General features: G+C 43.7%; 1 protein-coding gene across 2 annotated transcripts in view; it reads right to left on the bottom strand.

Moving 5' to 3' along the window:
* LOC126093935 (short-chain dehydrogenase/reductase family 9C member 7-like) overlaps positions 1 to 27470 on the bottom strand; it is a 151994-nt gene that overhangs the window by 101115 nt on the left and 23409 nt on the right. For both annotated transcript variants that reach the window (XM_049908758.1, XM_049908759.1), the window contains exons 2-3: positions 13779 to 13942; positions 2763 to 2975 (exon numbers count right to left, since the gene is read on the bottom strand). In XM_049908758.1, the coding sequence (XP_049764715.1) occupies positions 2763 to 2975; positions 13779 to 13942 (377 nt within the window). The remainder of the gene's footprint in view (positions 1 to 2762; positions 2976 to 13778; positions 13943 to 27470) is intronic.

Genomic DNA, 27470 nt, shown 5'->3' with positions numbered 1-27470 from the left:
AAGTAAAGTTGTATCGTAGTAGTAATGATCTGCTAAATGGAGTGATGAGTCTAATGAGTACAGAATATGGACTGAGAGTAAATCGAAGAAAGACGAAAATAAAGAGAAGTAGCAGAAATGAGAACAGCGAGAAACTTAACAACAGGATTGATGGTCACGAAGTGGATGAAGTTAAGGAATTCTGCTGCCTAGGAGGCAATCTAACCCATGACGGACGGAGCAAGGAGGACATCAGAAGCAGACTAGCACTGGCAAAAGGGCATTCCTGGTCAAGAGAAATAGGCCTTAATTTGAGAGAGGAATGTCTGAGAATGTACATCTGGAACACAGCAATGCATGGTAGTGAAACACAGACTGTGGGAAAAACGGAACAGAAGAGAATCGAAGCGTTTGAGATGTGGTGCTACAGACGAATGTTGAAAATTAGGCGGACAAATAAGGCGAGGAATGAGGAGGTACTGTGCAGAATCGGCGAGGGAAGAAATATGTGGAAAAAAACTGAGAAGGGGGAGGGACAGGATGATAGGGCATATGTTAAGACATCAGTGAATGACTTCCAAGGTACTAGAGGAAGCTGTAGAGGGCAAAAATTGTAGAGGAAGACAGAGATTGGAATATATCCAGCAAATAACTGAGGAGGTAGGTTGCAAGTACTACTCTGAGATGAAGAGATTGGCACAGGAGAAGAATTCCTTGCGGGCGGTGTCAAACCAGTCAGAAGACTGATGACGCAAAAAAAAGTTACTGATAAAATTTTCTCGGGCTTCCAGCTGCATCCAGTGGTTTAAAATCCACAAGAATTCGGCCGAGTTCTCCTCGACCTTTGTCAAGTGGTGACTTGAATGATTGCTGCTGCCGTCTTTATACAGACGCGCTGCCTTCAGTGACGTCGCTGGTGGTCGCTTCAGGGACGTATATAGTAACGTTTTCATGGCGTATTTGCCGCGCCCGCTTCAACTTTCCGAAAGGTTGGTTCCAAGCTGAGCTTAGCTGCAGGCCACCGTCTTTACTGAGGGTGTTGTCAGAAATTTTTAACTCGATCGCTTCTTTTATAACATTGTTCCAAAAACTAGTAGTCATCGTAATAACAGATGCTCGGCAAATGGAATACGGCGTCCGTTTTCTAATGTATGTTCCGCCACCGCTGATTTCTCAGGAGCCGGCCGGAGTGACCGTGCGGTTCTAGGCGCTACAGTCTGGAACCGCGTGACCACTACGGTCGCAGGTTCGAATCCTGCCTCGGGCATGGATGTGTGTGAAGTCCTTAGGTTAGTTAGGTTTAAATAGTTCTAAGTTCCAGGGGACTGATGACCTCAGAAGTTAAGTCCCATAGTGCTCAGAGCCATTTGAACCATTTCTCAGTATACCGTAGGCGAAAACATCTCTCGTGTTCCACACGGCGCTGTTCAGTACTATGTACAGTCTGTCCCATATAGAAATGTCCACACTCACACGATATTTGGCGTTCTGAGTCGGAAATCGTCTTTCACAGGCCTCATTAGCTATCTAATTTTATTCGGTGCCCTAAAAAAAAACAGAATCGATTTTATGCTTCTTTAGAAACCGGCTAATCTCTCCTGTTGTTGATCCACAGAACGGCAAGAACGCAAGCTTCTTCGTGCCCTCCTCGGAGGTCTTCTGCTTACGTTTCTTTTTTCGTCAAGATGGCTTGCGAAATCTGGCGGTTGTTGTAGCCGTTTTCTTGGAAGACTTTCCGTAAGTGACTCAGTTGCTACGGAAGGCTTTCAGTGTCTGAAACGGCTTCCTCTCGATGCACCAATGTCCTCAGGACAGAAATTTCTGTGAAGGGTGGTGATAGCTGGTAACATGCAGATATCGTTCTGTGTGGGTGGGGCCGGCCGCGGTGGTCTCGCGGTTAAGGCGCTCATTCCGGAACCGCGCGACTGCTACGGTCGCAGGTTCGAATCCTGCCTCGGGCATGGATGTGTGTGATGTCCTTAGGTTAGTTAGGTTTAAGTAGTTCTAAGTTCTAGGGGACTGATGACCACAGATGTTAAGTCCCATAGTGCTCAAAGCCAGTGTGGGTGGGCTTCCGAGAAACAACTACTAGTTTTTGGGACAGTGTTATAAAAGAAGCGATCGAGTTAAAAATTTCTGTCAACACCCTTAATAAAGACGGAGGCCTGCAGCTAAGAACAGCTTAGAACCCGGCGATAGGAAACGTGAAACGGGCGCAGTAAGCGTGCAGTGAAAACGTTACCATATATGGTGATGGAGCGAGCACCAGTGACGTCGCTGAAGACAGCGCGGCTACGTAAGGACGTTCGACAACCACCACTTGACAATGGCCGTGGAGAATTCTGCCGAAAGCTCATGGATTTCAAACCACTGGACGGGACTGAAAGCCCGAGAAAATTTTATGAATGTATATCGCCACGAAGCTATGCGTTCGTATAAAAATAAAAGTTTGAGAGATAATTGTAGAACGAGTGATGTACTGGGTCACGACTGATCAGTTACTTGTAGATGTGATCACGTTACCAGTATGTTTTCAAATGGTTATAGCACATGGGTTCCAATTCAAAATATTATCTACCCACTCCCCTCTACTAGTCTTAGAAGTCAGGAACGGGAATGTACACTTCCCACATGGTGTAACGTGCCAGCAACGGCACCAAGCGGTATCCAATTTGGACTCGGACAGTGGTCAAAACGTTATGGTTCATCAGTGTAGAAGTTCGAGAAAGGGACTATTAATTCATTTTCACATACTGGTGTTGAAGGCGGTAGCAGAGACGTACCCCGTCCGTCCAGGCTGTCGCGGACGCTGGAGACGGCGTCGCGCACCTGCTGCTCCGAGGTGACGTCCAGCGGCAGAACGCGCAGCCTGGAGGAGCACTCCTGGACCAGCCGCTGGGCTCCAGGGCCCTCCGGGAAGAGGCAGCCCGCCACCACGGGCACACCCAGCGCGTCCAGCCGCCGCGCCAGGGCCTCGCCGAACCCGGAGTCGCAGCCTGGAAAACGTGGCCACCGTCTCTCAACCAAATCCAGCCTTCTCCTACTTACCCAACTGACGTCCTTGGTCAGCGTCACTGGTGCAACAATTGAACAATGACATTTTGGCTAGAGACGTAATACACTACTGGCCAGTAAAATTGCTACACCAAGATAACACGCAGATGATAAATGGGTATTCATTGGACAAATATATTATACTAGAACTCACAAGTGATTACATTTTAATTCAATTTGGGTGCATAGATCCTGAGAAATCACTACCAAGAACAACCACCTCTGGCCGTAATAACGGAATTGATACGCCTGGGCATTGAGTCAAACACAGCTTGGATGGCGTGTACAGGTACAGCTGCCCATGCAGCTTCAACACGATACCACAGTTCATTAAGAGTAGTGACTGGCGTATTGTGACGAGCCAGTTGCTCGGTCACCATTCACCAGACGTTTTTAATTGGTGAGAGATCTGGAGAATGTGCTGACCAGGGCAGCAGTCGAACATTTTCTGTACCCAGAAAGGCCCGTACAGGACCTGCAACATGCGGCCGTGCATTATCCTCTTTAAATGTAGGGTTTCGCAGTGATCGAATGAAGGGTAGAGCCACGGGTCGTAACACATCTGAAATGTAACGTCCACTGTTCAAAGTGCCACCAATGCGAACAAGAGGTTACCGAGACGTGTAAACAATGGCACCCCATACCATCACGCTGGGTGATCCGCCAGTATGGCGATGACGAATACGTGCTTCCAACGTGCGTTCACCGCGATGTCGCTAAACACGGATTCGACCATCATGATGCTGTAAACAGAACCTGGATTCATCCGAAAAAATGACGTTCTGCCATTCGTGCACCCAGGTTCGTCGTTGAGTACACCATCACAGGCGTCCCTGTCTGTGATGTAGCGTTAAGGGTAACCGCAGCCACGGTCTCCGAGCTGATAGTCCGTGCTGCTGCAAATGTCGTCGAACTGTTCGTGCAGATGGTTGTTGTCTTGCAAACTTCCCCAACTATTGACTCGGGGATCGAGACGTGGCTGCACGATCCGTTACAGCCATGCGGATAAGATGCCTGTCACCTTGACTGCTAGTGATACGAGGCCGTTGGGATCCAGCACGGCGTTCCGTATTACCCTCCTGAACCCACCGATTCCATATTCTGCTAACAGTCATTGGATCTCGACCAACGAGAGCAGCAGTGTCGCGATACGATAAACCACAATCGCGATACGCTACAATGCGACCTTTATCAAAGTTGGTAACGCGATGGTACGCATTTCTCCTCCTTACACGATGCATCATAACAACGTTTCACCAGGCAACGCCCATCAACTGCTGTTTTTGTATGAGAAATCGGTTGGAAACTTTCGTCATGTCAGCACGTTGTAGGTGTCGCTACCGGCGCCAACCTTGTGTGAATGCTCTGAAAAGCTAATCATTTGCATATCACAGCATCTTCTTCCTGTCGGTTAAATTTCGCGTCTGTAGCACGTCATCTTTGTGGTGTAGCAATTTGAATGGCCACTAGCGTATTTTGCAAACAAAGTCACAACTAACAATCACTCTATTATGTAAAATCCAGAATATTTCTTCAAGATATCTGCTTCACGTTGTCGGGTGGTTGCTGCTCGTTACTATCGGCCAATACCAACAGATGGTGTCCTCTTCCTCTATTTTATTTAACAGTGCTTTCATTCCCCCTGTTGTGTGCAGGCTGGCAGTGGATGGTTCTACATCTACTTCTAAACTCCGCAAACCACCACGTAGTGTTCTGGTATGTGGCTGAGAATATTGTCTGTGTCACTGTCACCCCCCCCCCCCTTTCTTGTTCCTGTTCCACTCGGAAATGGCCCACGGGAACAACGATTGTTCGTAAGCCCCAGTGTGAACCTGAGTCCCTCTAATTTTAAATTCCTGATCTTTTAGCGAGGTATATGTAGAAGGAAGCATTATATTGGTTGACTCTTCCAGAAACGTACGCTCTAGGAATTGTAGTTCCCATTGAGGCGATACGATACGTGATGTGACAAACGATGTGACACAAAAGCGCCCGGGATTAGTGGACTGCACAGAAAAACAGTTGAGGCGAGACTTTACTACTTCACACTGGGACGACAACAATACGTCAACGACTCTTATCTGTGTCGTATCGCTCTGGCGGAACAGCGAATGCCGGTTGGTCCACAAATTAAAGTAACAAACCGCTATTTTCCCATCCTATGTCCAATTCACGATATGGTCGTACAAACTGTCAATAGATGTCCGTACGATCGTGTTCTGCACGCAAGATGGCATTTCGGTCACCGGACAACCACGCCAGCGATGAAATCAGGGCACCTATCAAGCGGGATAGTGTTTTCAGGGTAGTCCCACATCCACAGCTGCTGTGTACACAGTCACAGACGGTGCAGTAAGGCACAGACAAGATGTCTACAGACTCTCTGCTGTGGAGGGCCGTAGGAAGAAAAAAAGCAGGAAAGTCGCAAACTGATGTGGCCCAATGGCTTAATGTGAATCGTTCTGTTGTTTCCCGGATGAGGCGACGGTTTATAGAGACCGAAACTGTACCCTGGAGACCAGGACAGGCCGACAACGTGTGACGTCAGAAAGTCTGGATCGTTATTTGGCTGTAATTGCATGGCAGTACCGCCTTGGTACTGGCATCTGACCTCACAGCATCCACTGGACGTGTTGTATCGAAGCAAATGGTTTACAGAATACCTCAGAAGACTTCAACAGAGAGGCCTTCATTGTTGGAAACCTGCTGTCTGTTCACTTCTGGCGTGTCCTTAAAGAAGGGAACGTCTGGAGTGGAACCGTCAACATACCACCTGGATGGTCGAACAGTGGGCCAATGTTCTTTTCACAGGTGAGTCCTAATTTGGTCTGGAAAGTCACTCTTGACGGATTCGCATCTGGAGAGCACGTGGAACACGATTTCTGGACTGAAACGTTGTGGAAAGAGACCGATATCGAGGAGTATTCTGAGCCGTGCGTGGCTCGTGTTCCCGCCATCATCTATTTTACACCTTGTTTTTAACGTACTTCCACTTCACTATGTTAATTTAAATTACTACTGTCACTGAGTTGCTGCTTTGCCTGACCGTGACCGGCGCTAGCAGCGCGTATCGATATATCCCCTCCACACCTGATCCACTCGCAGTTAAAGAGTGAGGGCGAAACAATTGTTTATATACCTCCGTCTGAGCCCTAATTTCTTGTATCTTATCTTCGTGGTCCTTACGAGAAACGTATGTTGGCGGCAGTAGTGTCGTTCTACAGTCAGATTCAAATTCCGGTTTTCTGCATTTTTCGCAGTAGTGCTTCTAGAAAATAACGTCTTCTGTCTTCCACGGATTTCCGTTTGAGTTCTCAGAGCTTGTGCACAATGCTTGCATGTTGTTCGAACCTATTGGTAACAAATCTAGCAGCCTGCCTCTAATTACTTCGATGTCTTCCTTTTATCCGACCAGGAGCGGACCCTAAACACTCGAGTATGCTTAACAAATGAAAAACAGTAAATACTCAGCAGTGTGCGACGTACGTATGCTAGTTTCAAAGATACTAGATGCAATAGCCAACATAACCGTTCTTGTGTAGTTAGTGCATATTGTCTTACAGCCAAACGGAATTACTGTATCTTGCATAATAAGAAATCAATATAAAATATACTTCTCTGGGTGAACCTTAATTCAGTTGTGTATTACTTCTATCTCTGTTGTTTATTAAGACAGAGCGATGCCAGCGCCACCGAGAAAGATCGGTACAATAACTGGGACAATAACACATTCTCCGCTGCAGATGAAGTAGATCTCTATATTTTAGTGCAGGTTAATTACATGTTAAAGTGATGTTACAGACATAACAATTATCACCAGGGATGGCTGCAATTACAAGATGATGCACCTAGAGGATGGTGCTTTAGTAAGGCATACGTGTTATTAACAAACTGGCACATCCAACTGAATCCGGGGTGCATTAGTGATCGACTGTTGAACAACAATAATTACAGACTTCTTTCAAGTGAAAAGTGGGAATAGCTACAGCTGTGAATATATAATGTTCTTCATAAATTATCATTATGGAGACAGTGATCTCCTAGGTCTAAGGGACAGAATTTATTTGATGTGTACATAGTTTCCTATTATTGCAAAACACATTAAATCTTCCATTTGGAAATTATTCGTTTTTCTGTGCTTGTACTGAGTATCAAATTACGAGGGTTGGAACTTTAGTAGTGGCAACTATTTATTTACAGCTCGTACAAAATAGATACGTGTTTCAAAGTTTTACTGACCTTCAAAGCAGTCACCAGCACTGTATATAACCCGTTGCCAGTGTTGTGGAAGTCGTAGGATACTCTTAGCAGAGCCAGTTGTGTTGACAGTCCGAGCGGCGCGGACTATTGCCCGACGAATTTGTAGTAGTTCTGAAGCAAATGTCATGAAGTGTTTCCTTCAGTTTAGAAATCGAGTTGAACTTATGAGGGCTTTAGTCAGGAGAGTGCAGTAGGTGGTATAGCACTTAGCAGCCCCATCAGTCAACCAAATCAGTAACAGCTTGCACTGTACACGCTTGAGCATTGTCCAGCAAAATGATGGTCAGGTCCTGCAGAAAGTGTCATCACTTCTGTCTCTATGCTGTTCATTTTTGGAACACACCCTACGACCAGCTTAGAGACAGAAGTGATCACACTTTTTGCAGGATCTGTCAATCATTTTGCAGGACAATGCTCAAGCATGTACAGTGCAAGCTGTTACTGATTTGGTTGACTGATGGGGCTGCTAAGTGCTATACCACCTACTTCACTCCCCTGACTTGAGCCCTCATAAGTTCAACTCGATTTCTAAACTGAAGGAAACTCTTCACGGCATTCGCTTTAGAACTGCTACAAATTCGTCGGGCAATAGACCGCGCCGCTCGAACTATCAACACGACTGGCACTGCTAAGAGTATCCTACGACTTCCACATCACTGGCAACGGGCTATACACAATGCTGGTGACTGCTTTGAAGGTCAGTAAAGCTTTGAAACACGTATCTATTTTGTACGAGCTGTAAATAAATAGTTGCCACTACTAAAGTTCCAACGAAATTAGTCAAGCAGAGAGGTGTAGCAAAGGCTATTCACGCGCGCTTAGCCAGCTTAGTACAGTCTGCGGACAGCGCCACCATCGAAATGCTGGAATGAAAATTAAGTCGACTGACTCGGATTCAGACTGTTTTTGAGTCGTCTCAAACACGGTTGGAAACTGAAGACGAATCAGTAGATCATAGAAAGGACAGGGCAGAATTCGAGGATTCGTGGGACTTAGTTGAAACCACTGTCAAGGGTTCAATGAAAAGGTACACCCAGCTTTCGAAGCCTTTGCGCTTGAATCTGTCAGGCAGTGTCAATTCTTTGAAACTACCCACTATTAACTTGCCAAATTTTGAAGGCGACTACCTTAAGTCGTCATCTTACAGAGATACATTTTTGAGTTACATTATGAATAACAATTCAGTTGATGACGTTCAAAAACTTCATTACCTTAATGTCTTTGCGAGGTGAAGCATATACCTGCCACAGCAGGAAACATGTCGATAGCCTGGGGACTTATTACGCAGAGTTATAATAACCCAAAAATAATTGCAGCCAGACATGCTAAGCCTTTGTTGGCCGTATCTACGGTCGGCCATGGCGCAGCGAGCGATTATAGGCAACTAATTAATCGCGTATGTAGCCATCCGAAGGCCTTAGAAGCTCTCAAACCTGATGTTCCACTTCATGAAGTTATTCTTTCAGAAGAAATTCTGTCATGAGTGCGAGGTAAAGATGTCTGGGTCGACATTCACCACATTAAATCAACTGACACATTTTTTGGAAACAAAATGAGCTGATCAGGTTCAGGGATAACACCTCAAAGGATCCCCCAGGAAATGTCAATAATTCAAATCAAATGAGACATGTGAAAAGGGCTCATCTGGTTAATGCTGATGCTGAGGGGTCATGTAATTTTTGTAGTGAACCTCATGCTATCACCAAATGCAATGGGTTTCAATCAGTAAAGGTCGGTGAGTGGCGGGCATATGTGACAAAAAATAAGCTTTGTTTTTTTGTGCATCCGCTCTAGTCATTTCTCGAGTAAATGCAAGATTTCTCCTAGTAAGACCCGTAAGGGAAGGCACAACATACTTCTCCACAAGCCTGCTGATCCGAGGAATGGGCAGAATAGTGAATCAGTCCATCAAGCTACGAATGGGAAAACAAACATCCATTGTAATGTTTTGTTGGCAACAGCTGTTGTCAACATTAAGGACAGCATGGGTAGACAGCAGGTTTGCAGAGTTCTGCTAGATAGTGAGAGTCAGCTGTCCTACCTATCTAAGGACATGGCAGAGAAATAAAAACTGAAACGAAGTAAACATTCGTTTCCTGTGAAAGGCATAAACAATGCCTTTGCAGCCTCAGTGTCTTACACCTGTAATGTTGAACTGTAGTCTAGGCTCAACGACTTTGGGCAATCGAAGACAATTTCACCAGTGATCTACCAGCGAGCAAGATAGACACAAGGTCCTGGAATGTCCCATGTAATTTTCCATTCGCTGATCCAGAATTCAACAAGGCTGTCACAGTAGATTTAATTCTTGGTGCTGAGGTTTTCTTTAACGTTATTTGTAAGGAAAGGCTGAAGTCACCCTTCACTGACCGAACCAAAATTTGGCTGGATTTTGTCCTGTAGGACGCCTTCAGCTGCATGCAATATGCCTCGTTCTACAGTGAGCTCGTGCTTTGTTAGAGGTGACAATTTAGATGCCAAACTGCAAAGGTTTTGGGAGTTAGAGGAACTGTCTACGAAAACGATGAGTAAGCAGGATGAAATATGTGCGGCTCACTTTCAGCGCCACATGGCATGATGAGATGAAGAAGGGAGATTTGTGGTTCGGCTGCCAGTGAAACCTGACTGTAAACCCTTAAGTGAATCACGACAACAAACCTCTCGGAGATTGGCGCATCTTGAGAGGATATTTAAAAGGCAATCGAATCTGCAGAAGGAATATGCTGCATTCATGCATGAATATGTTCAACTGGGACACATGGAAGTATCTAATTCTCAAGGTATTTTTGGTCCAAGGTGTTACCTTCCACATCATGCTGTCTTCAAGGGATGCAGCTCCACTATTAAGTTGAGGGCAGTATTTGATGGCTCTGCTGCCAGTTCTAATGGAGTATCTCTCAATGATATCTTGATGGTTGGTCCCACTGTCCAGCCAGATATATTTTCGATTGTTATAAAATTTCGCTCCTTTAATGTGCCTCTGTCAGCTGACATAGCAAAAATACATCGCCAAGTGTCTCTCCATCTTGATGATAGGAATTTACAGAGAATTCTGTGGCAGTAATCACCGTCTGAACCGATGCAAGCATATAGATTGTGTACACTCACTTATGGATCCTCCCCTGCTGCCTTTCTTGCTACCAGGTGTCTTCGACAGTTGGCTTTGGAAAATCAAAACAGGTTTCCAATGACATCGCAAGTGTTGATGTCTAGCTTTTATGTGGATGACTTCTTAGGTGGATCAGCTACGGAAACTGAAGCTCAGGAACTTCAAACCTAGCTGACGCAACTACTTGCTTCTGGGGATTTCCACTGAGGAAATGGTGTTCAAATAGTCACAAGGTCATGGAAAAAATTCCTGTGCAGGACAGAGAAACGTCTTTTCCTTGTTACTGGTGAACAAGCCATAAAAACGTTAGGGACATTATGGGACCCTGGCTCTGACACATTTCAGTGCCATGTGCAGCTGAAGAGTCATCAGTTCTCAAAGGTTACCATGTGCAATATCCTGTCTACAACAGCATCAATCTATGACGCACTGGGGCTTTTACGTCGAGCAGTCTTAAGATGTAAATTGTTCTTGCAGAGCTTGTGGCAACTAAGCCTTGATTGGGATTAAATTCTTCCATCCAACCTCACTGATGAATGGAATGCTGTTCACGTGCAACTGCCTTCCCTAAATGGTATTTTGATTAACAGGAAGATCATTCCTTGCCCCCAGTATGTTAAATTAGAAATTCATGGTTTTTGTGATGCTTCACAGTTGGCATATGGTGCATGTGTATACGTCAAATGTCTTCTTCCCAATAACAGTGCGTTGGTCTTATTGGCTGCAGCCAAATCTCCGGTTGCCCCCGTAAAAATCAGTCTCTTCCACAAGGTGGCCAATGCCTTAGACATGTTAGATAGTGGCGACATTCATTTGTGGATGGACTCCACAATAGTTCTCTGTTGGCTGCAGCGTAGTCCTGGTCACTGGAAAACTTTTGTTGCCAACAGAGTCTCAGAATTCCAGCAACTGAGTTCAGTTGCCAACTGGAGACATATCAAATCAGAGGATAGCCCTGCTGACCACTTATCACGTGGTATTAATCCAGCTGCTTTGAGTTCACTTGTTCAGTGGTGGTCTGGCCCGTCATGGCTATTTACTCGTGACTTTGACTGCAACACCTGCACTCCAGTTAGTGTAGAAGATGGGCCTGACAGAAGGTGTATATCCTTCGTGTCAGTCATTAAACGTGATGAACTGCTGTGTAAATATTCATCATTCGAGAAAACTTACAGAGTTTTGGCCTATGCACTGAGGTTTGCTAATAATACTAGGCTTCAACAATCAGACAGGATAACTGGGCCAGTAACTCCACAGGAATGCCAAAACGCTATCAAAAGGGCCTTTGGCACAGCTCAACATAGTGAATATGGTAATGAGATCGCTTTGTTGAAGGCCAGTTCCCCTATTCCACATGATAGCAAATTAAGGAATTTGCACCCATTTGTTGATGCCGAAGGTATGTTATGAGTGGGAGGGAGATTAATGAATGCTGATGTACCATATGATGAGCGCCATCCTATTATCATACCGCCTAAGCATCATTTGACAAAAATTCTCATAATTTCTGAACATCAAAATCTGTTGCATCTGTTGCACACTGGGTCACAACTTTTGTTGGCTATGTTGCGTAGGAGGTCTTGGATCCCCAATGGGCATAACACAGTCAGAGGAGTTATCAGGAAATGTTTAAAATGCTTTAGCCTTAGGTCCAAGACAGCAGTTCAACTGATGGTCAGCTACCAGCAGCTAGAGTAATCCAGTCTCGTCCATTTCAGCACTGTGGAGTAGATTATGCATGCCCTATTGCTGTAAAGAATCGTGGAAGATGGGATAAGGTTACCACCAAGGCTTATATTGCTTTATTCATTAGCATGGCAACCAAGGTCATCCACTTAGAACTAGTTAGTGACTTGGTAACAAGTTCATTTTTGGCCACCCTCAGGAGATTTACTGCAAGAAGAGGGAAACCTTCTCACATCTACAGTGAAATGGCACCACATTTGTAGGTGCAGACAATGAGCTTAAATATTTTTTCTCTAATGATGCTACTATTGAGGGTGTGATGAATTTTTCGACCTTAGAGGGAAAGCTGGAGGTTCACTCCACCTCATGCCCCTCACTTTGGTGGACTCTGGGAGGCAGGAATCAAATGCATGAAGTCACATCTCAAACGTGTCATCGGCAATGCGGTACTGACATTTGAACAACTGACCACTGTGTTAATTCAGATAGAAGCATGCTTGTATTTAAGGCCATAGTGTCTTCTCTCTGAAGACCTCGATTCGCCTGCCGCTCTCACTCCTGGTCATTTCCTAATTGGCCAGCCACTGTGTGCTCATCCTGAACCCTCTGTCCTTGAGGTTCCTGCCGACAGGTTGCACATATGGCAACTTGTGCAGCAGTTGCATCAGTCCATTTGGAAGAGGTGGTCCACACAGCAACGCAGGAAATGGGCATCGGAAGGAGCATGGCAATCCCAGATCGGCGATCATGTACTGGTCAAGGAGGATAACTTGCCTCCCTTGGTGTGGAGGCTCGGTGTCATTGACCAGCTGTTCCCTGGTTCTGATAAGTGTGTGCATGTGGTGAGAGTGAGAACTGCTAATGGGCAGATTAAGAGGCCTGTAGCAAAACTGTGTCCCCTGCCTAAGCACTGAATCAATTAAGTGTACCCTGAGATCTGTGTAATGGTACATGATACAGCCCACTACCAAATTCATAAGATCAGCTTGAGAAGCTGTGGATGTTTTCTTGTTGGATGACTGCTGTTAGTACTGATTTTCATGTTTTTATGCAGTATGATGTCAATACTTTGTTGTTTTGTGTCCTACATGTTAGTACCCATCGTGTTTCACATGCAGTGTCACAGTGGTGTTTGGTGGTGTGGGCATCCCAAATGTTTTATGTGCATTGCTATTGTGTTTCATTGTTTTGGTTTTGTTGTTTGTTAAAATTATGGTTACTTGTAAAATGAGAAAACTCATTTTAAAGTGGGAGTATGTTTGGACTCTGCAACTCACTCGAAGTGCCATCTAGTGGCAGCTTCCAAACTGGGCAGGTCGGGCTGTCCAGCATAGTCTGCTCCCTGCTGAGAGATCTTGCAACCTACATGCAGAAGTGGATCTCCCAGGTCCTTTGCGTGCGCAGGTAAGATTAGCCACCGTTGTAACAGCCGGGCAGGTAGCTTCGAGACCCATAGTGGATGGGCGTGCATGTCTCCCTGCTAAGCCAGGAGCCGCAGTTGGTACACTGGCTGTGCACGTTGTAAAGTTTATTCTAATACACACTTATACCATATAATTTGATCTGTCCAATTATTGTGAGTGGAAGTAAGGGGAGGTCTTGCATTATACACTCAAACTCCAATGTATCACCACAGGAGGAAGAGCGTGTGCATACAGAGCTGTAAGCTGTCGTTTGCGAGGCGACTCACCCGTGATGAGCACGACCCGCTGGTGCAGGCGGTCGACCAGACGCAGGGGGTGCAGGAGGTCGAGGGCGACGGTGAGCAGCCAGGCGGCCAGCCCCAGCAGCGCGGCGGCCCCCACCAGCTGGCAAGACCACGACCAGCACCACCATGCCAACCCGCACGCCTCACTGCAACATGTGACGGTGTCAGTCAGCCTCCTGTTTGGCTTGCAGGCCTACATTCAGTATTCAGACAACCTCAAATGGGGTTTGCTGACTGCGACCTTCACACACCCACTACACCTCTTACGAAACTCTTTCTGGTGTCTCTTCCTATGTTGTGATACACTGCTAGCCACTGAAACTCCAACATCACGAAGGACAGCAAGGAACAAAATTTTATTTACTGTGTCTGTGCAATAAGATCTGCTTGCTGTTTATTTTATTTGGCATTAACTTGAGCCTCCACTAGTATTATACGCTGCCAGAAAAAAATGCACCCCTCTCACGGACAAGATCATTTGATTGATAGCTGATGTAACAGGTAGTTCATCATTGTGGAAGAAGATGATAACAAATTCAAACCAAATGAAACACATTGTCACAGAAAAGGTTGCCCGAACAGTCTCACCAATGCATAGTGTATCTCCCCTCTTCCCTCTGGCGGCAAAGTATGTGTGTATTCACACATAAAAATGAGCAATAAGATGCCGAATGGCATCCCATGACTGTCTCAAGCATCTTGCACCTTTTGTTGCAGTTCAACAATGGTTCTTCCAGGCTGTTGAGATCGAGTAACCACCCACTTTATACGTGTTTGACTGATGAGACACGTGGTGCTCATGTGGGCCAGGCCAAATGTTTTACCCCATGAAGAGATGAAGAGCGCACTGTATCATAGCAGCTGTATGTGGGCAGGTGTTGTCATGCTGTATAGGCACATTACTTTCCTGTCAAAGAAATGGCAGAAACACGTGGATAACAACCTGTTCAATGTTGCAAACACTGTTTCACACACCCTCAAAAACACCAAATGAGATCACTTGTTGTAGGTAATGATGGTCCCCACTCCATGAATTTCAGGATGGGAGGTGGGACCTTTGTAGTGCGGGCAAATGCAATTCAGACTGTGCCATTCACCACATCTATACTGTACACTGTATGTCTATCACTCACATACAGACGGGACCTACTCACATCACTGAAGAAGAGGGACTGCACTTTCCAGTCAACTCTATCACAAAACCGGAGTAGTCTCTCTTGGTGGTGTCATGGTGTCAGCGGTAGCCTGGCTGTAGGATAGTTAGTTAGTTAGTTTCATGTTCTGTCGATCATTTTGCATGATAAATCGTAATGAGGTGGAATGAGTCATTTTACTTTCATATAGCAAATTTATGTATATATTGAGTACATGCTGAACATTAATAAGTTTATTTTACTTTATTTTTTTAAATGTACAGATGTGAGTTTGTAATCCTTACCCACAACCTTCCACACATTAAAATAACAGAAATTCTTCTACGGAATATAAGGAGCTTTCAAGGAGAAACTTCTTCAGCTTTTTTTTCAAATTTTGCTTCGCTGTCTGTCAGATACTTTGTATCATTGGCTAACTGACAAAAATTTTTTGTTGCAATATTGTGCACCCTTTTTTGTGCGAAGGATAACCTTAACGTGGAGTACTGAATATCTGTTTCCTTCCAGTGTCATAATTATGTACATCATTGTTCCTTTTGGACTGTAATGGTTTATTTACAGCATACTTCATGGGAAATATACTGTGAAGCAGCCCAAGTCCTTAAACAGATGTCTACAACATGATTGTGGGTGAATACCACGTATTATTCTTACAGCACGTTTTTGAGCAATGAAGACGTTCTTTCTTAAAGATGAGTTACCCCAGAACTTTATTCCATATGAGGTCGTTGAATGAAATTATGCAAAATATGTCAACCTACTGATTTGTCTCTCCCAACATTTGCAATGATTCTAAGTACAAATGTGGCTGTACTTAGATCTTTTGGAAGTTCGAAAATGCGCTTTATCCCGTCACACCTCTCATCAGTATGTACAACTAAGAATTCTGAAGTTTCGACATTACTTATTATTTCCTCACCATGTGTTAGACATATCATTGCTGCAGTATCCCTAGATGTGCATAACTGAACATGTTGTGTCTTTTTAAAATTAAGAGTCAGACCATTCGCAGAAAACCAGTCAATGATACTTTTAAGGATATTGTTTACCATTTCTTCCGCTACTGCATATAGGCTAGGATTGATTGTTATACTAGTATCATCTGCAAAAAGAACCAATACCGCTTGTTGTATATTAGATGGAAGATCATTTACGTATATGAGGAACAATATTGAGCCTTGGGGAACCCCAGGTATGAGTTCTCCCCAGTCAGAATTACGTCCCCAGACAATACTGGTTGAATTACTAAGTACAAATTTCTGTATTCTTTTGGTTAGGTATGACATTATCCATTGGTTGGCTATTCCGTAAATTCCATAAAATTTTAACTTTTAAAGAGAACTCTGTGATTCACGCAGTTAATTGCAGGTAGCAGAAAATACCAGCCGGCGCCATTTTATTATTTAATGCTTCTAAAATCTCGTGAGTGAAATTATAAATGGCAGTCTCAGTGGAGCAACTCTTCTGAAGCCCAAACTGTGATTTTATGAGGCCATTAGTGTTGCTAATATGAGAAACTATTCTAGAGTACATCATCTTCTCAAATATTTTGGAAAATTATGTGAGCAATGCAGCAGGCACGTAGTTAGTTATTGACACCTCTCTTATTACTTTTGCTGATGTTTAACAGAGGTATTTTTCAGTCTCTGTGGAAAAATGCCTTGAGTCAGTGATGCATTACACATTTAATATAAGACCTGGCTTGTTGTATGGGACTGAATCTATAGTGCTCTATTGGAAACACCATCAAAACCAAATGAGCATTTATTTTTGTGAGAATGTGTAATTTTCTTAATTTCAAAAGAAGTTGGTGATACATTCGTATGATTGAATTTTATGAGAGTTATCTTTTCATCATACTGCTGTGATTCTTATCTTGAACTATTCGTCCTTATGCTGTCTACTCTATATTTAAGAAATGATTTTTAAATATATTTGCTACCTGTGATTCATTATTTATATTATTTCCATTCGCTTCAAGAGCAACGTTATCTTGTTCTGAGGCTGGTTGTCCTGTGTTTCGTTTCATGTGTTCCATGTAGCCTTAAGTCTGTTGTCGAAACTACTGATTTCTTGCATTATGTGCATCTTCCTTGATTTTTTAATAAACTCTCTTAGTAATTTTGAGTAGTTTGTGTAGTAGTGCAGCATTCTACTTGTTCTGCCAGTGGATATATTTCCGTTTTCCAAGATACTTTAATTCCTCTAATAATATACGTTTTTGTTACATGGCTATTTAATGTCCTTTTTCAAATGATGATCTGAATTCATCATTTCATCCCACGTTATTTCTTGTAAACTATCCTTAAAAACTTTTGTCCTGTAGCCATTAATTATTCTTACTGATTTCCACAGAGCAATATCCATACTGTAAGGCAATATGTTATTTATCCTTACTAAATCTGCATCATGATCAGAGAGAGCATGTGTTACTGGGTGAGCAGTTGCTGTATTGCTTTGAATTTCACCAAGGGAAACATTATCAATTAGAGTCCTACTGTCTTTATCCACCAATGTTGGAAAGGTAATTACTGAGATAAAATTATAAGATCCAAATAAGGTTCCCAGATCACTTTTCGTATCAGAATCCTTTAGCAAATCTACACTGTAGTCACCACAGACCATTAACCGCTTGCTACTGCCTGACAGATAGCATAGTACGGAATCCAAATTAATCATAAAACGCTCAAAATTTCCCAGTGGGAATCTGTATACAGTTACAATTGAAAGTGAACTATTTTTTCAGTATCTGTCCACAAGTGCAGACATGTATGTGCTGATCACTAGAAAATCTACTGGTCTCAACGTTCCTGAACTTGTGTTCTGTCTCAATATATGTAACAACTCCTGATTTTCCGATATTAGTTCTACATGAGTAAGCTGCTAAAGTGTAATCTTGTATACCTAACTTATGCAACCTTGTGTGGTTATATGTTGCTCACATAGGAAAAGAATGTGTATCTTTTCAGTGCTTTCTAAATTTTCCAAACAGACAAGAAGCTCTTCTACCTTACTACTCAGTTCTCTAATATTTTAATTAAATAAGGTAATGTTACTTTTTTGTAGGGCTCTTCTGTTATTTTCAGGGGACTGATGACCTCAGAAGTTAAGTCCCATAGTGCTTAGAGCCATTCTGTTATTTTCACTTTTTTGGAAATAGGGTGTCTGAATCCTGATTCTAACCCAGAAAGGTGCGACTCTGACACCAGTAAACACAGGGATCTTGCTTTGTGTGATGGTGGCCCTCCTGTATACTGTCTGCAATAAGCTCAACCAACCTATCATTCTCTCTCCTGTTCAAGTGTAGGCTGTATCTAGTATACCGCCATCTCCCATCTGTAGCAACAGGCGCTGCACTCGTACGAGATTTCGTTCCAGTCAGCAGCTGCCTGCTCAAATCAGTGTTCGTGCGGTTCACTGCAGTGTTAACCCAGCACTGGTCATGGCACCACAGGACCTCCACAAGACTCACATTTGTTTGTGTGGTTTCTTCTCCTGTTTCATCCAGGTCACCCCTAATGCTTCCAATATTGTTCTTACCCAGGCTTTTCCCTGCTTCTCCGATTACAACAATCTGATCCTCTCTCCCAAGCCCTTCACACAAATTCCATATGTCCTCAGTCAGCTGGCTTGGCTACACAATACTTGTGACCTGGTACCCTGTTCCTAATTTGTTCTGTAACATCTGGCCTGCTCTCTTCTAATGGCTACTGCCTAGCAGCAAGACTGTTTTCTTCCTATTCTCCTTTGTTACAGACCTACACTGAGTAGAAGTCTGCTGCACTCTACTGTGACCTAGAGTTGGATGAGGCTCTTTCACTCCTACTTCAGGTCAAACTTATTCAATACTCATAGATCAAACACGTGATCTTAGTCCTGCTGCTAGCAGGTGGTTCCCAGTGGTAACTGATGACATAACAGGTGTAACACGTGTCCGGATTTCATCCCTGGATGATGTGCGGTTGGTCACCACTGCTCGCATAATACTTCGATCTTGAGATGCACTTGTACTTCGTGACGTACAGAACCAGGCCTGCCGGCCGTTGTGACCGAGCAGTTATAGGCACTTCAGCCTGGAACCGCGCGACCGCAATGGTCGCAGGTTCGAAATCTGCCTCGGGTGTGGATGTGTGTGATGTCCTTAGGTTAGTTAGGTTTAAGTAGTTCTAAGTTCTAAGGGGCTGATGGCCTCAGATGTTAAGCCCCATAGTGCTCAGAGCCATTTGAACCATTTGAAGAACCTGGCCTAAGAGTCCGGGAATGTTCCACAGACCACCGCTGTAAACAGCGACGCACCACCGGTACAGTGATACTTAAGCTTCCAAGATGGCGCTGCATTGTTTTTGCCCAGAGTGAAGATGACAACACTATTGCCCAGAGTGAAGGTTGCAACACTGACTCACTGAGGCAGCAATGCTCTGCAGTCGATCACGGCATCCATCTCATGTTGTTTGTGAACAGAGTAAACATGTAAGATTATTTAAAGTGTTTCTTTGTTGTTTATGGCGATAAAATATCAGCTCCAACATACATATGAAGCCGTGGACCTGCGTCCTGGACGACAAAATAGGCTGCAAGATACAGCCACTAGAGCTACGGATTGGGGAGTTAACACTGCCGGAAAAAATGCATCACCCTCAACGACTGTGTTCAATGGCACCAGGGCTTAGTATGTGCATATGGGGGGTTCTAGTGTTAGTGATCATTTGTCACGGTCATCGACACAGGCCCAGTATGTGCTGCAATCCTTCAATACGTCCATCGTGCTTCCTGCAGACCCATAATACGGTGCCATTGAAATGGGAGTACTTTCTCGTCTGTGGGGCATGGTTGTACCCTATAATCAATGTTCCAAAGACTGATCATCTCTAAACTCAGCACAGTTACTGGCTGCAGAGTCAAAACAGAGGGTGCACAGACAGTCCTCCTGAGTGGAATCCAGTCGCCGATGACCGTGACAAATGATCACTAGCGCTGCAACCCCTCCGTACGCACATACTATACACTGGTGCCAATGAACGCAGTTGTTGAGGGTGATCCATTTTTTCTGGCTATGTTAACTCCCAAATCCTCAGCTCTCTTGGCTGTTCCTTGCACCCTATTTTGTCATTCAGGATGCAGGTCCACGGCTTCATATGTATGTTCGAATTGATATTTTAGCTTTATAAATAATAAAGGAACACTTTGAATAATCGCATGTATTTGCTCTGTTCACCAACAACATGAGATGGATGCGCTGAACGGCTGCAGAGGCTTACTGCCTCATTAGTCAGTGTTGACATCTTCACTCTAGGTAACAGTGTTGCCATCTTCACTCTAGGCAAAAACACTGCAGCGTCATCTTTCAAGCTTACGCATAACTGTCGTGTGTTAAAGCATCTGCTAGGATGACCACAACAACCTCTCAAGCAAGTGCTACTGCAAACGAGAAACAGTCTCTTCAACTAACGCTGCTGCTTTTATTCCAGTGGTCAGTGACATCGAGATCACATGGCGTCAGACAAGCCCTATATCACAATTACGACGTGTCTTATTATTCACATTAAATATCATGTAGATTTAAGCTATTATTTATTTCATGAATGAGATAAGTTGATTAATACACAAGTTTTTTAAAAGATTTTTTACAAGATCTTTTAGTCGTTGCTAAAGGCTGTTACAATTTTTGTTCTGTTAGTACACATCATAATGCGGTATTTTTTACGCCATTCTCACATAACACACGTTTACTCTCTTCAGTGAGTTCGTGGAATTTTTTGTTAACACATATTTTATGACGAAACCCATATCCTGTTGTTACATGCTTCTTCTTCCTACAATGTCTGGTCTACCTGCCATCCGTCAAAGCTGGTGTGTTACAGAACTGTAGGTGATCTTATTTCGGTCCATAGTGTTAACCATTTCCTGATGTGGTCCTGTGGTTGGTTCGTTCGTTGATTTGAGGGAGGGGACCAAACAGCGATGTCATCGGTCCCATCGAATTAGGGAAGTATGGTTGAAACGAACCATCCCGGCATTTGCCTCAAGCGATTTAGGGAAATCACGGAAAACCCAAATCAGAATGGCCAGACGCGAGCCTGAACCGTCGTCCTCTGGAATACGAGTCCAGTGTGCTAATCACTGAACCAACTCGCTCGGTCTGATCCTGTGGAAGGCAGACAGTATTGTATTCTGATGTCCTGTACATAATAATGTCTTTTTCATGAAGTCATGTTAATGGGGATGGCGCTGTTTTACCCATTTATTTAAGTTCTTTAGACGGTTACAGTACATATACTTCAGAGTATCCATATGAACATTGGGAATCCGTCACAAACTGTCGGTTCTGGTCGTATGCAAATTCTGTTAATAATGTTTTCGATTGAACCGGGTTGATTTGGTCGGAAAGAGCCAAAACATACAAAAACAAAGAGCACTATTGAAATGTCAAAACAAAAATGTAAGTAAATGTTATATGTTTTACACCGAACGATTCCGTTTGATCAGACCATTAGAAAACCGTGATTGGATTTCGTGTTAGCAAAGTGTGGTGGAAGTTACTGATACACCTGTATTGATATTTTAATAACAAATTGTAATTAAAATATTGCCTTTTAAGTGAAACTAGTATTCAGAAGTGAGGTAGTTCGTCAAGCTTTGCCCCAGCTGCTTCAAAAGGCTCTTCTAAAAAAAAGTGTTAAAATTAAGAAGAGCAGTGGTCTCATGTCACACTTTCCTGAAACCTATAATCTCATTTCCCAGATGAGTTAGCAAAGCTGTGGATAATTTCTAAACGAGAAAGTAAGTGAGAAAACTTTAACCACACGATGAACGCTGATAAACTAATTTACGTAAAAGGATAAATTTGAAAAGAAACATATAATTTCAAGCAATTTTGTTTAGTGGCCGGAAGTTGCTGTTATGCTACACCAGAACCAACTTCTATTACGCAGAGTTAAGTAATAGTTTACAAAGTATTTTTCTTCTGAAGCGTTCGATTTGGCATAGATCGACTGACCGCACTCGATCTCTGATTTATGATACGCGGCGAGTTGAATAAAATTGTGTCAGTACAGTATAACAGGTAGAGTACATTATTTGAAGTAGTATACAAATTAGCCACCTTCAGCAGTAACTATGACTCTAATTCAGCTGGGCATCCTGTCGAACTGAGCCCGGATGACAGGAGGGCCATCGCTCCATCCTCCTTAAGGCTCCGTCGTAGTGACTGCCAAGTGGTGGCTGGTCAGTCTCTTAGTAACCCATGGTCAGATGTTGCCTGTGGTTGAGACAGCTCAAGAAAGTACGGTTGGCGCATCTGTGGGACGCCGTGTGTATAGAAATAGGTCAGAACAGCATGGGCAGCATGTAGCCTTGATTTATCTTACTGAAAGATAACGCCATAATCACACGACACTTCCATTTGCGTGGACACATGAGAAACCCGGCTGCTATCCATGTAACAGGACGTGCGAACCAGAGGTGATCGTTTTATGGAGCCAATGGCACGTTAGACAATCATGCCAGGTGGCGGAACCATATGAAGGTGGCAGGTGCAATCCGGCAACGTTCGTGGCTCCGTCGAGACTTCGTACAGGGCTACATCCATGGTGACGCACGCAGAAACGCGAGTCGTCTGCAGAGATGACCCACTACTGCGTCCCGAGTGACCTCGCTGGGCGCACCACCATCAGCGCGACAACCTCTGCTGCCGTGACTACAGAAGCCCCAACTCTGTTCGCGTTCCTGAGAGTCCGTGGCGCTCCAGTTGTCATCACACTGTGCGAGTTGGTACTTGTCTTGTTGCAAACAAGCTAAGTGTTACAATGTCTTTTGTGAAAATACTTGTCTGGAGTGTAGACGTATATGGAAGTGAAACTTGAGCAATGAATAATAGACAAAAAGCTTTTAAAATGTGGTGCTAAAGATGAATGCTGTAGATTATGTGAGTACTTACTGGTGCTGAAACTTATAACCCCGTGCAAAGTACGGTAGTACACAACACCAAAACTGCTACTCTAGCTCTGGAAAATTAAGGAATATATTCAAGATTGATCGTGACGATTAACCCAGGTGTTATATTGGCCAGACTGGTAGAAAATTTAATATCAAGCACCGTGGACGCATCGATTTTTTATACTAAAAATTTTTAAGTAAATATGCAGTCGTGACTCACATGAATTACCAAGGACGCTTTTTCTACTTTTAAAGATAACTTTCCAATCTTACGGTTTTAAACATGGCTGTTTCTCAGCAACCGTATTATAGTTACAACATAGCATTATCCAACCGTTTGCAAACAACTGTTTGGTATACTGACCTAGGTTTCGGCACCTCCATGGAAGTTTTCATCAGAACGAAATATTGAGAAACTGTAAAAGTACATTGCGAGAAAGCAATGATCAGAATTAAGAGCAGATATGCTCAAGTCGAAAAATAAAATAAAACACTTTCTTAAGTCTCAGGTTGATCCTAACTAGGTACACGTGCCAAAGGCTAGAACGTGTTTTATTTTATTTTTTGACTTGAGCATATCTGCTTTTAATTCTGACCATTGCTTTCTTGCAATGAAATTTTACGGTTTCTCAAAATTTCATTCTGACGAAGACATCCATAGAGGTGCCGAAACCTAGGTCAGCGTACGAAACAGTTATTTGCAACTGGTTGGCGGGATAATCGTTTGTTGTAGCTTTCCAATATTATATACCACTAAAAATGTGCTCATCTGTAAGATGGCAAGAACTATGCCCCTTACATGAAGTTATTAAAGATCACCTAACTCACGATGAGCGAACAGTAGGGGTGAACAAAATGACTGACAAGGCACAATGCATCTTGTAGAGGGTATAGTATGGACGTATTGGAATAATTAATGTTGGGTGATGGATTTAAAGTAATTCACACGACATGAAAAACTTCGTGGAAATGCGTCGATTTACTGGACGCTACTTTTCCCCAGGGAAGCATTTAGAGTGACTGTGGCTGGGTGGGGAACAGCGAAGGGAAGTGACAATAGGCACCTTAGGGTGGCTCAAACTCTGAGAAAGCGGTAATGCGGCGCGGCCTCCAGCCGCCTTAAGATGAGTGACAGTGAGAGGGTCGTTGATCCCGACTCAATGCTGGTGTACCGGGAACTTGTACTCCTGTTGATAAATGTCCGTTGTCCCGTTTTCTGTGAAACATGCGAGAAAGCCGCACAAAGCTATGGTGGAGCAGTCAACAGAGGTCAAAATATGCGTGTGCGTGACTATAGCAAATTCACGCTGAATTCACGGTCCGCAGAGCCTGGAATTTGAAGTACTCTCCTGGGAGTCAGAATTCCGGAAAACTTGGTGTTTGTGCAGACGCTAACCTTGATGGGTGGCCTTGGGGGAGCTAAATAGAAGAAGTTGAGAGGAAGGGAAATTTTGTGGGAATTTGTTCACTTCCCAGAGCAGGCATTGGTCGGCGCTGGGAAGCGACGCATAATTAACGCGACTTGCGCTGCAATTGGCGTAAGTGATTTTGCTGGAGGGGAAACCGAGGCAAAGAGCGGACTGTCAGAAGTCTCAGTAGAGGTCTTCCGTTCCCAGCTTGTCTAGAGTGTGGACGTGGCGTTCTCGACTCAGCTTGCCTGAGAAAGAGTGAGCATCTCTGCAGTTTAGGACTTAGCAAAGGGAACGATTGAGCTTGGAGATAGGAAGTTTTGGTTCAGATATGTACTGAGCAAGATAGCTAGGAGTGAATAGACGAGCGCAGCCTTGCAGCACCACGAGGTCGGCCGACGTCCACACAACGACACCGCTCTGCTGCTTCGGTGATATTGCGCCCGCTCCGGCCACTGATTAATTTGTTGGATCATGTCGACAAATTTTCCACGAGGGTTTCATGGGCCGTGTATTGTAGAGTTCTTCTCGCACTTCGCATTACGCCTGTGTCAGTCGATAGGAATTACTTTTGAGTATCGCGCTTTACTCCACGAAAACGCAATTTATTACTACTGCCTGATAGGAGAGTCTTGTAATGTCATGATTGAAGGTCTTGAACTAAAATAAATTTGTGCTAATCGACTGCATCTGTTTTCAATCAAGTAGTTGAAATCCCAAGTCACTTTCTTAATTAATTTTATGTTCCACATTTGCATCTGGTGTTCAATAGCTGAATAAAACATCAATGTGCACCCCTTTTTATTTAAAAGTGATCAATTCTGAATAAATTAATGTCAACACTGCCACCGCAGTTCAATCAGGAGTCACAGGGCCATATTACTTTCTTTGGGTTATCCGATATTGCGGCAGTTCGCACTCTCTGTTGATCTGTTAGTCAATTAGTTGGGGTGAACACACGCCAAAACTAGCTAAGTGATGGGTGGGTGTTACACCTCTTAGAAGAACTATGTCGAAATGTAGATTCACATGTTCAAATCAGCCCAACACTTGTGAAATGAGCAGCATAATCTGGCTAACGACGATTTCTACAGATTTTACTAGGGCTGTTCACACAAACTGACCACAACATGAACTCTGGAAAAAAAAAACTTTCAAGGCCACAACTGCTATAGAAGAAAACGAACAAAGAGCGAATCACCAAACTGAACAGACACTTAGAGTAGTGTAATAACAAATATTTTGATTTTTTCTATAAAATGTTGTAACTGAGGCATTCATACATTTATGTTGGCAATAACCAGATTATTATGTCACTGTTCAGTTAATTAAATCTAAACTTCCATAGTGAGGAAATGTGTTGTTCCACACGTTTTCAATATCGTAATGACATTACTTGACTGCTGAACTGTATTGATAATCAATGTTATACACAAGGTGTAGCAAAAAAATACCGACAAGCCTAAGGCCAGATTTCTCACGCCAAAACAAGAAAAAATGTCTATTAAACATGGGCTCTAAAACGCGTAACTTAAGAACTATGAGCTCTTGTTTATCTTCGATAGTGGGTAACACATCTGTTCTACTGAACAAGTGCTCATAGCTCTAAAGGCATGCGTTTTAGAGCCCACGTTTAATAGACATTTTTTTATTGCTTTGGTGTAAAAGAGTTTGTCCCTAAAGCTTGTCGGCGTGTGTTTGGGACATATACAAAATGTCTCACCTGGAAATCGTCAGGTTCGTATTCTCTGGTGTTTCGGTAGATATTTGCAATTTTGTTTTTGCAACGTGTATGTGGTGTCAACACGAACAAGCGCTGCTCACCACGTGTTTCATACGACATCGAGTATCGACGAAAAGCGTCGGTTTGTTACCCATTATCTATAAAGTGATTTTTAAATCGGAATTTTACGTGCCTCTTCGATACAGCGCTCCAAAATTAGTCTAGTCCGATATTCGTTTTATCGACATGTATCAATAGGAACAGTAAAACACGAAAAATAATTAGCTATCCAGCAGCAAATAAGTAGCGCTGCAAGCTTGGCGGTTGCAGTCAGCGAGGGCCAGGGCGGTCTGTCGCTGCTGCAGTACTGGTTATTCTTCGTGTTATACTGTCCCTGTCTGTTAATATGTAACGGTAGAACGAATATCGGACTAGACTAATCTGGGAGCGATGTATCGAATGGGCCGTAAAATTCCGATTTAAAAATTACTTTATAGGTAATGGGTAATAAACAGACGGTTTCCGTGACTATTACAGCGCCATCTGTCACAAAGCGAAAAAAATGGTCCAACTACAATATTCATATTTCTTTACGTACTACACGAATATGTAATAAAAAATGGGGGTTCCTATTTAAAAAACGCAATTGATATCCGTTTGACCTATCGCAGCGTCATGTAGAGGGCCAACCATAGCGCCATCTGGCTTCCCCCTTCGAGCTAGACGAGTTTCGTTCTTTGTAGTTTTTTCGTTTGATGCTTATTTCGTGAGATATTTGGCTCGGTCACTATCAATGGACCACCCTGCAAATTGCATAGAGGCCTCATTTTCTTTACGTTCTTTCATTTGGTGGGTAACTTTACTACTCATTTTCATATTCAATACAAGCAAAGGACGTGGATTATGATTCAGGCTGTTAGATTTAAACACAATGTTGATAAATATATACACTCCTGGAAATTGAAATTAGAACACCGTGAATTCATTGTCCCAGGAAGGGGAAACTTTATTGACACATTCCTGGGGTCAGATACATCACATGATCACACTGACAGAACCACAGGCACATAGACACAGGCAACAGAGCATGCACAATGTCGGCACTAGTACAGTGTATATCCACCTTTCGCAGCAATGCAGGCTGCTATTCTCCCATGGAGACGATCGTAGAGATGCTGGATGTAGTCCTGTGGAACGGCTTGCCATGCCATTTCCACCTGGCGCCTCAGTGGGACCAGCGTTCGTGCTGGACGTGCAGACCGCGTGAGACGACGCTTCATCCAGTCCCAAACATGCTCAATGGGGGACAGATCCGGAGATCTTGCTGGCCAGGGTAGTTGACTTACACCTTCTAGAGCACGTTGGGTGGCACGGGATACATGCGGGCGTGCATTGTCCTGTTGGAACAGCAAGTTCCCTTGCCGGTCTAGGAATGGTAGAACGATGGGTTCGA

The sequence above is a fragment of the Schistocerca cancellata genome, chromosome 1, assembly GCF_023864275.1.
Source record: "Schistocerca cancellata isolate TAMUIC-IGC-003103 chromosome 1, iqSchCanc2.1, whole genome shotgun sequence".
NCBI classification, from domain to species: Eukaryota; Metazoa; Arthropoda; class Insecta; order Orthoptera; family Acrididae; genus Schistocerca; species Schistocerca cancellata.
The sequence above is the reverse complement of the archived record's forward strand: the minus strand, read 5'-3'. Positions and strand labels throughout refer to the sequence as shown.